The sequence below is a fragment of the Protopterus annectens genome, chromosome 15.part0 (genome assembly GCF_019279795.1).
Source record: "Protopterus annectens isolate FY-2018-M chromosome 15.part0, PAN1.0, whole genome shotgun sequence".
In the NCBI taxonomy this organism is placed as follows: Eukaryota; Metazoa; Chordata; order Ceratodontiformes; family Protopteridae; genus Protopterus; species Protopterus annectens.
The window spans coordinates 594,828,585-594,844,307 of record NC_056749.1 but is presented as its reverse complement, the minus strand read 5'-3'; the positions used below and the strand labels follow the sequence as shown (position 1 = coordinate 594,844,307).

The 15,723-nt window shown below is 37.0% G+C and overlaps 1 protein-coding gene across 1 annotated transcript in view; it reads left to right on the top strand.

Moving 5' to 3' along the window:
- The window catches only part of LOC122789941 (glycerophosphoinositol inositolphosphodiesterase GDPD2-like), a 146,288-nt gene extending 134,140 nt beyond the window's left edge, over window positions 1-12,148 (top strand). Inside the window, exon 6 of the mRNA XM_044057418.1 lies at window positions 9,953-12,148. Coding sequence (XP_043913353.1) covers window positions 9,953-10,005 — 53 coding nt within the window. The 3' untranslated portion in view covers window positions 10,006-12,148. The remainder of the gene's footprint in view (window positions 1-9,952) is intronic.
- The last annotated feature ends 3,575 nt before the right edge of the window (window positions 12,149-15,723 follow it).

Below are 15,723 nucleotides of genomic sequence, written 5' to 3'. Positions count from 1 at the left end.
AGCCCTTCCTCAGGGGTCCATCTCTGTACAGTAACCCCTTGTTCCAATGTACAGACTCCCCTTTTCCTTGAGTATCAGGTGCCTCCCTAGCCATCTCCCTCAAGTCTCTTAGTGTAGGGTCCAAGAGCTGAGCCTGTCTCAACTCACTGTTTGTGACCCATCATCATAGGAGCGATGAAGGCAAAGACAGGGTAGAGAAGGTAAATAACATGGATGAGGATTGACAGAAATGCATGGTAAAAAAGATGCTACACAATACCTGGAAAGAAAAGTTTGCCATTTTGTTCACAGCACAATATCATGCAGCAGTTGTCCTGCATAAGAAGGTGTAGAACTGATAAGGAGACTTGGCAAAATTGTAGGAGAGATTTAAATCACAACATTTTAAATCCAGCGTAAAATAATGCATTTGAGAAGCAATACTGAAAACAAATACCTACATTATGCTATAAAATGTCCAATTTTACTCAGAAATGAAGCCAGACAGACTTCATCCTCTGATCTGAGTATATTTTGCATGTCAGGAGGTTTAATAAATAACACATGAATAAAAAGGATCTGTCTTAACCTCTGTAAGGGCAGTATAAATTGATCTCTCTGAAACTTATGTGCACCATGTGATATGCCAATCACTGTAGCTAGTTCATTAGCATTTACAGGTGTACCAGAATCTAATGTCTTTCCTTTTTTTAAAAAAAAGCTAAAAATATCTATTTCCACAGCTGTATGCAGTACATTACAATATTTAATGAAGATTAATTCTAACTCTATACTAACTGTGGTTAGCACACTGTGGCATAGAGGGATAAAGCCCTATGATCTAGATGGCTTGGGTTCAGTTAACAGTTTGGGTGTCTGAGGCCCTGGCAGGGGGGATGTGCATTTTGTCTAGGCATTCCATGTGTAGGGGTTTGGTCCATAGAAGGAAGTAGCCCCCAGCCTTGGATACAACAGGTGAATGCAGGGTATCAAGGGTACCAAGGGGTTGATCATAAATGGAAAAAAATCCATCAATGAAAGCTGTCAATGACACAACCCCCCACCCAAGGATGACCTAAGGTTCTACTCTAGCCCCTGCCTTAGAACAGAGAAGATCTGAGAGCAGTAGGACAGGCTGGTAGACCCAGCAATGGCCAGGGCACTATGGTAGCTATAAAGAATTAGCAGAAGGGGAACAAAAAATATTGGGTATATTGTGGCGTGATTTTTTTACAGCAAAGTGACACTTTTGTAATATATTTAAAGCCATTTTTGTAATTAAACATTTCCATCTTTAGAATTGTTCTTCACTCTGTAACAGTTCAGATATTTTTGTGGTTTCTTCAGCAATCTACATATCTAGAGGATTCAACAGAATTATCTATTCTGGTCATCTAGTCTTGCTTTCAGACCATTATTGCTGCAATACAACTTCATTTGAAGAAACAACTGTCAGAGGCTCCCTCTGTGCTCTGGACTGTCACAATTTTCAGTCTCTGTTCTCTTGGAGTAGGACTATCAGTGGCAGCTCTGGTTGCTCATCTTCCTGGAGCTTTGACTTTAGCATAAAGATTCAAAGAAACATTATTGTCATTTAGGAAACACAAGTGCTACCTAAATGACATTTCGAGTGTCAGCTCTTTTACAGGAGAAAATAAACACAAAAAGACAAGACATGATAGGTATTAAAGAATAAACAATAATTACAGTACAAAAGTAAATATCTAGGTAGCTGACGCACAGGCTTTGTACACTATTTATATACACTGGATACCACTGACTACTAGATGATTAACACATGAAAAGAAAAGTACACTATACACAGAGGTGAGATTGATGATCCACAGTGGTGCAGCGGTAGTGTTGTTGCCTCACAGCAAGAGGTTCTCCCGTTCGATTCTTGGCTGGAGTGCGGGGATTTCCTTCTGTGTGGAGTCTGCATGTCCTCCCCATGGTTGAGTTGCCTTCCGAAAGACAAGTGTGAATGGACATGCCTTTGTTGAAGGTTGGGCGTCGAGCTGGCAACTCGGCACCGTAAAAATCTACTGTCAATCATTAGTGGGCCAGAGTTCCGCTGTGGCGACCCCAAACTGGGAAAAGCCGAAAGACAAACAACAACACAGAGGTGAGATTGGATGATATTGCACATAAGGAAGTGATTGGAATTGCACTTGAATGAGAATATATTAACTTTAGTATACAATAAATAGAATTACTGTGTGGAAAAAAATGAGAGCATAACAATCTATTATAGTTTTGATGCATCCAGATTTGTGGTCTTATTGCAGTTGGATAAAAACTGTACATGAATTTGGAGGTTCTGCAGTGGATACTCCGTAACCTTCTACCAGAAGCATAATTGTCCTGCACAAATGTTTTTGATTTCTTCTGCACAGCTTACCATCCTCCACATTAAATACATAGGATCTTGATTCACCTGTTTTACTGACTGCTTCAGGCTGTGGACCTCACATAGCTTCTGCATTCTTACTTTACCTCCAACCACTAAATCCGGTAGTCTTCTGCAGTTTCTAGCATAGCAGTATTTCTGAACCACTAATTTCTTTCCCACATTTCCTTCACTTCATGTTGATTTTCAGGCATCATCAATTACAGCTAAAGTTGTAATTTACTTTAGAACTTTCTGTCCGCCAAGTGCTGATGAGAGTCAGAGGTCCACATTCAGAAAGGTTATGGGAGGTATAAACCTAGTGTACAGTCTGAGAGTTATGAGGATCAATAGCAGGCAGCAGCAGGAGCACCCTGTAAAATTGAGACAGAACAGTTAAAAGGGACGAAGGTGTGTCTGTGTGGTGGGGAAGCTTTAGTACAAACATAGGAGGAACACTAGACCACACAAGGGAGAATGATTAAACTATTACTGGGACTCACTTATTAGATTAATAGTGACATCATGATGCACTTTATGAACACAAAAAAGAATGAAACTTTAATGTCTGTAATTGTTGGCGGACTGTAAAGATCTATAATTTACAAGGGCATGGACAAAAATAAGAAGTGACATTAGGGAAGCTCTGTCAGCTCAGGGACAGGTAACATATGCTGGTGTGTGTGTGTGTGTGTGTGTGTGTGTGTGTGTGTGTGTGTGTGTGTGTGTGTGTGTGTGTGTGTGTGTGTGAGAGAAAGTGAATGAGGGGGTGCCTGTGGTAACATGATGCATAGGCCACCAGTGTTGACTACCTTAGGAAAGAGCTGATTTGCACTCTTGTTAATTAAGGAGAATTCAGAGACATGCAAATTAGCCAATAATAAGGATTTTCCTCGTTGCAGCTAACATGTCTCTAAATTGCATTTTTACAGAAAGTTCTTTTGGCTCTAGCTCTTAATGCCAGTGGTGGGGTTATTTCTGAATCCCTGGGTGAGTCTCAGTATGGAATATTGTAGTATTCCAAAACTGCACGACAACAATCATTATACTGATTTTGGGTGCTGGGCTGGCAACTCAACACCATAAAAATTCCACTGCCAATCAATAGCGGACCAGTAATCAGCTGTGGTGACCCCCTAACTGGGAAAAGCTGGAGACACTGCTTTTGCTTTATCATGAGATTCTTCAAAACTTCAGAATTCCTAACTTGTGAATTGTAGACCATTGTCAGATATAAGACCATCAGGAAATATAGACTCTGTTGTGTTAGTTGCACCTATGTTTCTCAGTTTGGTTATTTCAAAGAATTTTGAATAGTAATACACAGATATGAAATATGTGGATGGTCTGGAACCAGGTATACTAGCATTTTTTTTAGGATACCTCACTGTGTTTTTGCATAATTCTTTGCATTTTGCCCCAAGCTTAAAATACTTCAGTTACTAATAAAATACTAAATGGAATTTTCAAAACTCCTTACCTTCCTGGTGGTGTGGTGAATGTGAATAGCATCATTTATCATCACATACTGAAAAATAATTAGCTTTTTGCTTTGTGGTCACAAATTCTTTAATACTCTTAAGTGGACAGTGAAACTTTTGGTTCTATTCAGGTTCTGAACTTATCTGGTTTAAGTACAGTCATCATGTTTTTGACCGTGGTGCAGGCTGTGTTTGTCTCATTGTTACACCTGAATTTCTTTTTTTGTTTTTTATACTATAAGAGTAAGTGTTATCACGGTCCAAATGCTCCTGTTACTAATAAAATAAATAAATGATCCAAAAGAGAAGTACAGGAGCACAACAAGGCTGGCAACAAAAATCAGCATAAATCCAGCAGTCACTAAGGCTTATTCAAGCAGCAGAAATAAATGAACTAGCATTTATTTCTGCTGCTTGAATAAGCCTTAGTGACTGCTGGATTTATGCTGATTTTGTTGCCAGCCTTGGTTTGCTCCTGTTCTTCTCTTTTGGATCATTTTTTTTTGCTTTTTTGCCTTAATACAGTTGGAATACTCAGTGGTGTTTGTACAACTGATGATTCTCTAGGTTTATCTTAATGTGTATTGATACAGAATACAGCCAAGCCCTGTGAACATTCACCGTATCTTTTCTAAGTATATTGTTTCTTTGTATGCACAGTCTTTAATGTAGCTCCATATATAATTATATTTCTCAACAAATCGTTTATTCTCATTGGATTACATTGCAACTACTGTACTCAGCTGTTCAAACTTTTTATTTCACATATGTGCTAATTGTTTGCTTTATGTGTAAATTGTGCTATCCCTGGCCATATGAAATTTGTCTTTGTGATTATGGAAATTGTGCTCTGCTCAAACGTGCAAATATTTGCCGTCATTGAATGCATAATATCACTGGCAGACAGAATCTGCACACTGTGTGCCTGCTTAATCATGGCTGAGTGTTCTCAAGCAGTTCTACCCAGAATACTGTAGTATCTGCGAAACATTTAAACTTCACAATAGAACACTTTTTAGTACACAGGAAAAGTGAAAAAAAATAAATACTTTTGTCTTGGTGTTTTATCTCATCCCTTCTTGGGGAATAAAAAACAAGATTGTAACAGCTTATATATACAACATCTGCACTAACACTTAAACTGTCATATAAAAGAGTCTTTAGCATGATAGCATACTAAATGGAATAAAATAAAAGTCTGCTGTTCACAGAAAATCAAAACAGAAAATGAGAAACCTTAATAGGGGTAGAAAATCAGCATCAACAAAAAACTTTATTAGGCATGAAAGAACCATACTCGTGTCTCTTGAAGATTGTCACATTTCAAAATCAAACTGGCCTCAAGTTTATTCACGACCATAATTTTGTCTCCCTTTTTCTTGGCAAAAATATAGATCTCAAAACAATAATGAATCTGTCTTTGCATTGTGTTCTATTTATCTTCTGGTGAAGATTTAGGTCCCTGGTTCTAGTGTTTGCTAAGATATTAGTCTTGTGAAGGCATGGGAGAACAAGGTCTCCGATGTGGCATTGTAGGCAAGGCACAGATCACCCCTGAGTCTATGCGATACTGTGTAAAAGGATAGAGCTTCTAGCCTCTCTTGGTAGTTCAGGGTCTTTAAGCCTGAAGTCATCTTAGCTAGGAACCACTGTGACTTGTTTCATATGTCGAGTAAGGGACATCCTAAAGGGGCATTGTATTCCTTGATTGGTCTAATCAGTGCTGGATATAAGCAAATTATGATATCTTTAGATTTGGATAATATACCTTTGGTTAATACTTTTGTTAAATAGAAAGATTTTCTGACTACAATTGCTCCGTGGTGTTCGAAAAAGAAGGCGATGCCCTTGTTTACATTTTTGTTTAGTAGTGGCATATTGCTTATGTGCTGCCACAGTATGTTGGGGAAGGAGTGGTTGCCAAGTAAATTAGTACACTTTTTAATTTTAATTTGAACCCATTTTCATTACGCTGGCTATTAGTTTGGGAAAGTTCTTTTTGAAAAGTACAGTCATCAGAAGAGGCCATGGCAATAGTACTGTTTATCTTCAAACTTGGCTAACCAGAGGTCCTGTTTCTCAGTTTGGAGGTAAGAGAAGTAAAAACCAAAATTGAAAAGTTCCTATTACAGAGCTCTGGGACTCTGTTGTTCACCTTCATACTTTCATATGAGGCAACTGGTAGCAGTTTACTATCTACCTTATCACATAAAGATTGATACTGAAAACATTTAGCTTACTTAAGCATGCATAGGATATGGTGTCAAACGCTTTGGCTAGGTCAAGATATGCTGTGTGAACAGCATGACCATTATCAAAAGCCTGCCTGATATTTTCAAAGAAAGGGGCTGCCTTTGATGAAACTGAACTGTTGAACTTCTAGTCTAATGAGGTTTTTCACATCATAATGATGAGATGAGATAGTTGTAATACATTTCATACCTTTTCAACTCAGACTCATAAGGTCTAAAATTACTAGGCTTCGTGGTTAGCCCACCCTTGTAGAGAGGCAGCACAGTGTGATGCACCTTAATTTGGGTACAAATCTTTTGACTGAGCTTAGGTTAAACTGTTTGCAGAGAGGCTTGCCGAGGGTATGTTTGACCTTATTTATTAAACATACAGATATTTTGTCAGGAGCCACGGAGGAAGTACTTTTGGTCTTTGATAGTATTGTCTATTCCTTGAGGATAATAAGGGGGGGTGTAAGGGATTCTGTGATGTGGAGTTTGGATAGATGTTTTGAGGTGAGGTTTGCACTAAATTTGTTTGCTAATATTGTTAATGTCTTTTGGGGCAAAGTGAGGGATCACATTTTAGGATAAGTTCAGAGCATTATTGGGTATTGCCCTTTTTGATTACAGAGCCAACAGATTCATGGCTGATGCCATATCATTAGTGCTACACAGCTTTCTTGAACATCTATAGGGCAATGACAGCTATGTGAGAATGCTGTTCATAGATTTCAGCTCAGCATTTAATATAGTGGTGCATATGCAGCTGATATAAAAACTGGCATATCTATATAGGAGTCAGTAAACATCTCTGTAACTGGTCCCTGGACCTCCTGATTGAGAGGCCACAGAGAGCGAGTTTGGGTAGGAACACATCAAATTGTATCAAGATTAATACAGGGGTTCCACAGGTATGTGTTCTCAGTCCACTGTTATTCAACATCCTGACCCACAACTGCTATGCAAAACACAAGTCCAACCATATCATCGAGTTTGCTGATGATACCACAGTCATGGGGCTCATCACAAAGGAGGGTGAAAGAGCATACAGAGAGAAGGTGGCATCTCTGATCAGTTCGTGTTCGGGGAACAACCTTGACCTGAATGTAAGCAAGACCAAAGAGATTATCATCGACTTCAGGAAAAAGAAAACAAGCCATCCAATGCTCATGATCACTGGTGAGAATGTAGAAAGGGTTAAGTGTATGAAATTCCTAGGCGTATACATATCAGAGGATCTGTCGTAGTCGGAAAACACCAGCCAGCTTGACAAGAAAGCGCACCAATGCCTCCATTGTTTGAGAAGGCTGAAGAAAACTAAGCTCCTGCCTCATATCCTCTCCACCTTCTATAGAGGTGCTATTCAGAGTATCCTCACCAGCAACTTCACAGTGTGGTTTGGAAGTTGCACATCTACAGAAAGGAAGACACTACAGAGTGGTGAGGTCGCAGAGAAAGGTAACGCATACCAGTCTTCCATCAATACAACAACTTTACTGTGCAAGAAGTATCAGAAGGGCCAACAAAATAATACAAGATACTATGCATCCAGCCCCACAGACTGTTTAAGCATCTGGCATCAGGTAGAAGATATCACAGCATCAGCTGCAGCACTACCAGATTCAGCAACAGTTTCTACCCGACAGTGTTCAGATTTCTGAACTTGGGCACAAGTCCCAGAGAACTGGACATTAACTAAGTCAGTTCGTTCTTTCTTTTTTTTTTTTCACACATACCTATAGTCTGTTGTATAATGTATACCACACATTCCAGGTAAGTGCAATGTTTATCTATATTATCCCTATCAAGTACAATATTAGACAGATAACTTAGGCTATGTGCAATCTGTAATATGTCTTTTATTTAAATGGGGCAGTTATTATAAGTTAGGGAAGGATATACATATTCTGTATTAAAGTGTTGGAATTTTTCTGCTCTTTTGTACAGATACTGGGAGTAGAATTGTATATGTTAGTTGTGTTCATTTTTTTACTTGTATGTGTTGTTTTACTTTCTGTTTGTAATCTCAAGAAGGAGCTGATGCATGAAATTTAATTTAGGCTACACATATATGACACTAAAGTTTACTTTGAATCTTACTTTCCTAATGCAGTGAAGAAGGTCAAGTAGTTATCTTCAGTTTTAAAATATAGACACAGTTCATTGGTTGCTTTAGGTGGTTTTCATTTCCATTGCATTGTTATTTATGTTATCCTTGTTATAAGGACTTTTTATTTTTCTGTTTTTGTAATGTTTATGTATGTTGGTAGACCAATAGGGTGTTTTGTTTTTGTACTTTGCGTTTTCCTTGGATTGGGACTGATAAGTCCATACATTTGTCTAAATGAATATAGAACTCTTTTGTGAAGCTGAGTGCCATGTCAGTGTCCGAGGTGGGTCTGTTATATATGAATTTTGAGATTTCTTAATATAGTTGTATGAAGCCTACTCATATGAAGTCTTTTAAGTTTACAGATATTGGTTTCAGGGGTTTTTGAAGGCAAGTGTTACAAATTTATGGGGCAACTTAACTGGAGAAGGACAGACAAGAGGAATAGACTGCATTCATGAAGACTGGATGTAGAATATTATTTCCATTGGTGGTTTTATTAACTCTCTGATTTAGGGGATTTTTATTGAGACCAGGAACTTCTGGACAGTACCCTATAGCAGAGGCAGAAGCACTCAGGTTATAACTGCAGGGTAGTTAGTCTCCCACAATAATGAAGCCCTTGTTAATGGGCAGTTCCTAGAGTACGTTCAGGAATCTGACATGATCACTTGAGGACATGTATTGTGTCACGTAGCTGGCTGTAACTTGGTAGTGTATGATGTTTATGGTGATCAGGAATTCTGATTTCTGTTAATAGGCCTCTGCAAATCTGTCTGGTGTATTTACATCAATACTCCAATATATTATAATAAAAACAAATCCAAAATTATATTTTCTCAAAAGTTTCACAAGCAACTTTTCATATCTTGGAAACTCTGCAGCCTAGATCAGCATTTTGCTCAGCCAGATTTGAGCTTTCACACACCATCAAGAAATCCCTTTCTGAATACTTTGAGATTTTCTCAGAAACACAAAAATGTTATATTTGTATAGTTAATATAAATACCACTGATAATTTCTCAAGCTATACAACTGATATTGCTAATATCAAGGCCAGGTTTCTTCAATTACATCTAAGTTTTCACTGAACACCATGCAATAATATTTAAGGCACTTGGTCTGAGAAATGTTAAAGTACATATATGGCCATAGTGTACATCCATAATTACAAATGGCTAGCAATATCTCCAATGTAGTATAGTACTCCTGGACAGTGACAATGTATGTTCCTGCCTGCCACAGTAACACTTCGCATTGTACCCTCATGAAAGTGTGAATGTAAATATGAAAGTATGGATAGCAGTCGACAAGCACAATCAGTATCTACATTGTAATCTCAGTGTTTTGCTTATTACTCATTTCCCTTTCATATGTTGCATATTATTAATTGGCAAGTCATTTAATTAGAGTCCAGTCCCAAAGAAAGTCAGTGTGTTAAATGAAAGTGTAGAAAATGTGTACTATAGGTGTGAATGACTTCTGTTACACTTACTGGATGTGGGATTTGCATCAAAACATACATTCAGCAAATACTGAATTTATAAACAAAATCTTCTGATTGTACATCGGTTTAGTATTACATTATGCACACAATTTGCGTGCTTAGAAAAATGTCTTGTATAATGCAAATAAACATAATTACTACATTTAATATAATATAGATACTTTAAATTAATCCATATACTTCATTAACATATGCAAAAATGACCAGATTTAACCAGTATTTACTTTTGATCTCTCCCTTTTCTTATGACAGTGGATCATGACAATGAAGTTTTGTTGCAACGATTACACCAGCATTTGGCATAACTTATGTCGCTTAGTGCAGCAACTTGGATGCAGCGGTTGGAGGTAACAGATCAGCACCAATCTGTAGGGGAAAGAATATCATGTTGTCCACTTATGTGGTACTTTATCTGCACTGAAGACATCACACCTGCACCCCAAACAAGTTTACCTCTTCATGAGAAGACACAATTGGGCTTTTTGGTGCTTCTGGCTGAATCACGGGGGAGTGTCACATTCAGTAACCAGGGATTCTTGAGCAGGAGCTCCAGAGATGTTAGCTATTCCAAATATTAAATACTTAGCCCAGGAGTATTATTGAAACTGCCTGCTCATCTACCTCCAAATTGGATTACTGAGACTCTATTCCTTCACCATGTTAAAAATGGTATTTGCAAGCAAACATGTTCAACTATTTTCTGTTAATAGTACACTTAAAATGTGCTACAGCTGTGCTTTTCTATTCATGATGCAGCTAGCTATGTTTCTGATGGTGTTTTTCAAGGTGAAGGGGGTCATGGGTTTGTGGTGTGGATGTACCTTCAGCACACTAACAAAATCCATTCAGCAGCCACTGTGCCTATCATGTAGGAGAAGTTATGAATATGGCTGACAGGTGCACTTAAGATTCATTACACTGATAGTGTTAACCATTTGAAAACGTACTGCGTCATAGTCATTGTCTTATGGACTTAGAACTGACAGCTGCATGTAAGATTTACTGACACTTATAAGGTAGGGGAAGACATACTTCTGAGGGAAAGGAACCATTGTGCATAATGCTTCCAGCCAGTACTTCTGTTCAACAGATTAACCTGAACCATTTATTTGCACTATCTTTTGGTGAAAGCATTAGAAAACCTGTAGCCTTAAGTCCACTTCTTCACATTACCTGGTTGTTGGTACAGGGTCAGTTTTAATGTACTGTGCCTTATTTCAAAAGAAATAAAGTATCATGCCAGTGCCCTGTCCAGCCTTTCACTTCAGCATACCACTGAACTGTCTGTATTCTCGCAGAAGGTCCATATTTTTGCCTTGTATTTCTGGTCTGTTCCTCATAAAAGGAAAGGTTTGCTTTTCTGGCAAATTGCTGAAGACTAAACTCACGAAATAATGACATACATTTGAGTTTGATTTTGACTTTATATCCTTCAAAAAATGCATGCTAACACACAGCCTGTTATTATTCTAACAACTTTCTAAGTTTATAAGAGGAATATTTAAAATCTGCCCATATTTTTGGATTTGTCCGGATTTCGTGTGGGTTGAGAGGTATGCCTTTCAGGTAACCATAAGAGTGAGAGCTATTGGTTGCTGAGGCATCTATGCTATCTATTTCAAAGTACGTCACAGAGTGCCAAGTAACACTGAACAAATGCTCTCATAGTTCCAGAAGAATTAGTATACTAATGGAGGTTACCATCATTTTAGGGAAGTTATATGCCCCCAGAACACCACTGCAAAGAAGGCTAAGAGGAGACAAAAGGTATAATCCCAAATTCAGAATCATGTGCTAAATAGATGAACAGAGTTTTTGTTCAAGGCTGTCTAGAAACCATTACCTCTCCTGTGACATGTGACCTCTCCTATGACATGTGACATGCCCCCTTCCTAGTAGTTGCAAAGCCTTCCTCCTTAGTTTATATGATATTGTATTGCAAAAGCAAACACTCAGTACTTCATGGCAGCTACTATTAAAAAGGACCACACTACAGATCTGTATGGGGGTGACTTTTGGTGAATTATTCTCTTGATGCTAAGTTATCATAGGAAAGATGAAATAAAACAGCACAGTTTTGAGGTGCATCCAATGAGAATTACCTCATGTATGAGTATTTGTGATGTCCAAATTAAAATTAAAGTACAATATATAGTTCTGAAGGGTTCACTTCAGCAACAGTCATGGCAAGCCAGACTCCTAGTAATCCAGACATGGGTTCAAAGCATGTGTGTAGCCAGGATTTTTGGAATTGTACACAAACGTCCAGAATGTAGGTCCCACTCCCACAATGTAGCCTCTATGCACTACAGATACTGAATGTTACTAGACAGTATACCTTTGCAGTTTTGCAAAAGAAAAGCTTCTGAAATAAAACAAACAGAAAAAAAAAATAGCCAACTTGACATTATGAAAAAAAAGCTATTTAATACCTGACATTTCATGTCACAAAATAAATAATTATAAAAATGCATTCTATTATGCAAAGAGAGTGCAGGGACTGTATAAGAAGAAACAAATCCCAAGTGAGCCTTGGCAGAAAATGATGTATACAGTGGCTTACTGGAGTCTTCTAGGATAACATATTTGTCAAAGACAATGCTTACAATCATTTATTTATTTTATTTATTTTATATTTGTTGACCGGGATGGTCTGACTGGATACATGTCCATATTCAGCAGAGGCCTGGGGAGAAAAGCTCCAATTGCACAGATAAACATCATACATACGAGCCAACTATATTTACAAAGTATTTACAAAGTAAGTAAAGTGTGGCCCTCAAGAGGGACTCACAAGATTAACAGTGTCATAGAATACAAAACAAGTAGGTTACAACAAACAGTTATTTCCAAAGTATGTAAAGTGTGGCCCTCGTGAAGGGACTCAAAAGATTCACAGTGTAACATAATATGCAAAACAAGAAGGTTGCAGCAAACATTTGTGAGCAAGAAATGAATAAGGTAAGGTTAGCTGGAAGTGAATTACAGGTTTTGCCAACAAAGTTGGCAAACAAGGAGTTACCAGCTGGATCACCACCACGATCAACAACATATGATGTAATACCAAAAGGTGGAACTTCTGAGCAAACTTATTTCATCATCTCTTTAAGAAAGTGCTGTTGAGTTCTGAAATCTTAGGACAGATTACACAATACATGCAAACTATATATATATATATATATATATATATATATATATATATATATATATATTAGAGCTAGAGACACGTGTATATATATATATATATATATATATATATATATATATATATATATATATATATACACACATACATTGGAGCTAGAGACTGAGACCTGATGAAGCTTCTACCTTAAGGATAGCTTTGGTGATTAAGGACCTGGTGTGATGCATCACTAATGATAAAACAGTTCAGAGGCCAAATATCTGTTTCCTGCTAGAGCACTGACCACTGCACTCCCTAATTTTTCTTAAAGCCTCCAAACACATGCAGAGTCACTTTAACTTATTTATAAGAATAACTGCCATTCCATCTGGCTAGTTTGGTCAGTACTTTGGTTATTTTCAAGTCAGTACCACTAAGAAATGTACAAATCAAAATAAATATATATATATATATATATATATATATATATATATATATATATATATATATATATATATATATATTCCAACAACAGGAAAACTCAGTGATAAACTGCACAGTCACAAAATACCCAACAAGATAAAAAACAAAAGACTGTACAGAAACACGGAAAGCAATAAAACAAAGCTGTAAAAAACAAAAAGACTTTAATGTGAGCGCTTTCACACACTAAGGTGCTTTGTCAGACAACAGTATCCAACAAAAAGAATCTTTAAATACATCAATGAATTCAAATTAACCAATCAGAAACCGAACCTAATTAAAACTATGTACCATGTTTAAAGTGCACCATACATAAAATAAATGTATACATATGCTTAACCATTAAAAACATCAAAGTCCCATGTTAAAGACATAAGACAAAAAGCAGCATAAATTCATTTCTTAACCCGTCTACATGCTTTCAAAGCTGGTTTGATAGAAACAGTATAATTGAGACCAGAACACAAATGTGCTCCTAATCTCAGGATCCATTTCATCTCAGCTGTATCAGTGTAGGCATAGATGTCTCCTAACCTAATATTCTCATGTATGACTTGCATAACCTGAAATGCAAACAAATGTGTTTCTCCTGCTGACAAGGTATGTTTGGCTAGTGCACTGTGTTCCAACTTTTTCCTAGTGCAATACATGTGGTCTCTTATTCTTTCACAAAGTCTTCTGTTTGTTTTGCCCACATACAATTTCGAACATACAGTACAATAAGCCAGATAAACTAAATTATTGGTATTACAATCAGCCTGCACATTAAAATTCCATATCCGTTGAGTATCAGGATGTATAAATTGTCCACTTTCATCTATAAGATGGCAAAAATTGCAACTATTGCACTTCCTAGTCCCTGTTACACTTCATTGATTAATATTACTAGTATTAGGGTAGCACAGTAACTGTTTAAGTGTGTTTTTATTTTTATTTATGACCCTAGGTCGTGGCCCCACCACCCCTCCTGTTTTATCTTCTGTGTGTAAAATATGCCAATTTGTATACAAAATATCTCTAATGTGCCTCACATCAGTACTGTAGGAAAGAACTACTGGTATACCTTCTGGCCGCGTATGCCTGGATCTCCTAGGGGCCAGTGTACCAGGAAAAATAAGGTTTGGTTCTACCTTGTCTCTCCCCATGGTAGTTCTTATGGCTTTAGAAACAGCTATTTCATCCACAATAGTGCAATAGTTGCAATTTTTGCCATCTTATAGATGAAAGTAGGCAATTTATACATCCTGATACTCAACGAATATGGAATTTTAATGTGCAGGCTGATTGTAATACCAATAATTTAGTTTATCTGGCTTATTGTACTGTATGTTCAAAATTTTATGTGGGCAAAACAAACAGAAGACTTTGTGAAAGAATAAGAGACCACATGTATTGCACTAGGAAAAAGTTGGAACACAGTACACTAGCCAAACATACCTTGTCAGCAGGAGAAACGCATTTGTTTACATTTCAGATTATGCAAGTCATACATGAGAATATTAGGTTAGGAGACATCTATGCCTACACTGATACAGCTGAGATGAAATGGATCCTGAGACTGGGAGCACATTTGTGTTCTGGTCTCAATTATATTGATTCTATCAAACCAGCTTTGAAAGCATGTAGACTGGTTAAGAAATTAATTTATGCTGCTTTTTGTCTTGTGTCTTTAAGATAGGACTTTGATGTTTTTAATGGTTAAGCATATGTATATATTTATTTTATGTATGGTGCACTTTAAACATGGTACATAGTTTTAATTGGGTCAGGTTTCTGATTGGTTAATTTGAATTCATTGATGTATTTAAAGATTCTTTTTGTTGGAAACTGTTGTCTGATGAAGCACCTTAGTGTGTGAAAGCGCTCACATTAAAGTCTGTTTTTTACAGTTTTGTCTTATTGCTTTCAGGGTTTTTGTACAGTCTTTTTGTTTTTTATCTTGTTGGATATATATATATATATATATGGATATATATATATAGAAATATATATATATATATATATATATATATATATATATGTATATATATGTCTGGATTCTGATTTATGGCTAAGACCTTGACCAAAATATTCAATGAATCAGACTGGAAATATTTGTTTCTTTTACAGTCATATACATCTTTGAGGGGATGTATGGAAGTACATGGGCAGATAATTGCTCTTTCCTTCCCTTTAGTTTATTAACGTAATCCAGTGTCAGCCAATGTGTACAGAACCATCAATACTAAACAAAAGACACATCTGCATGTGCTTTTAATGCACTAGATGAGTTACACGCTCTGTCTATGATATTCACTTTATTTGAATACAATGCTAGCTACCGCCATTCCTGACAGAGCTAACTTATACCTCTTATCTGTCCAGATTTTCGCCTCATGTTTTTGGTCTTTTCCTCATACAATTAGAGTTTATTTTG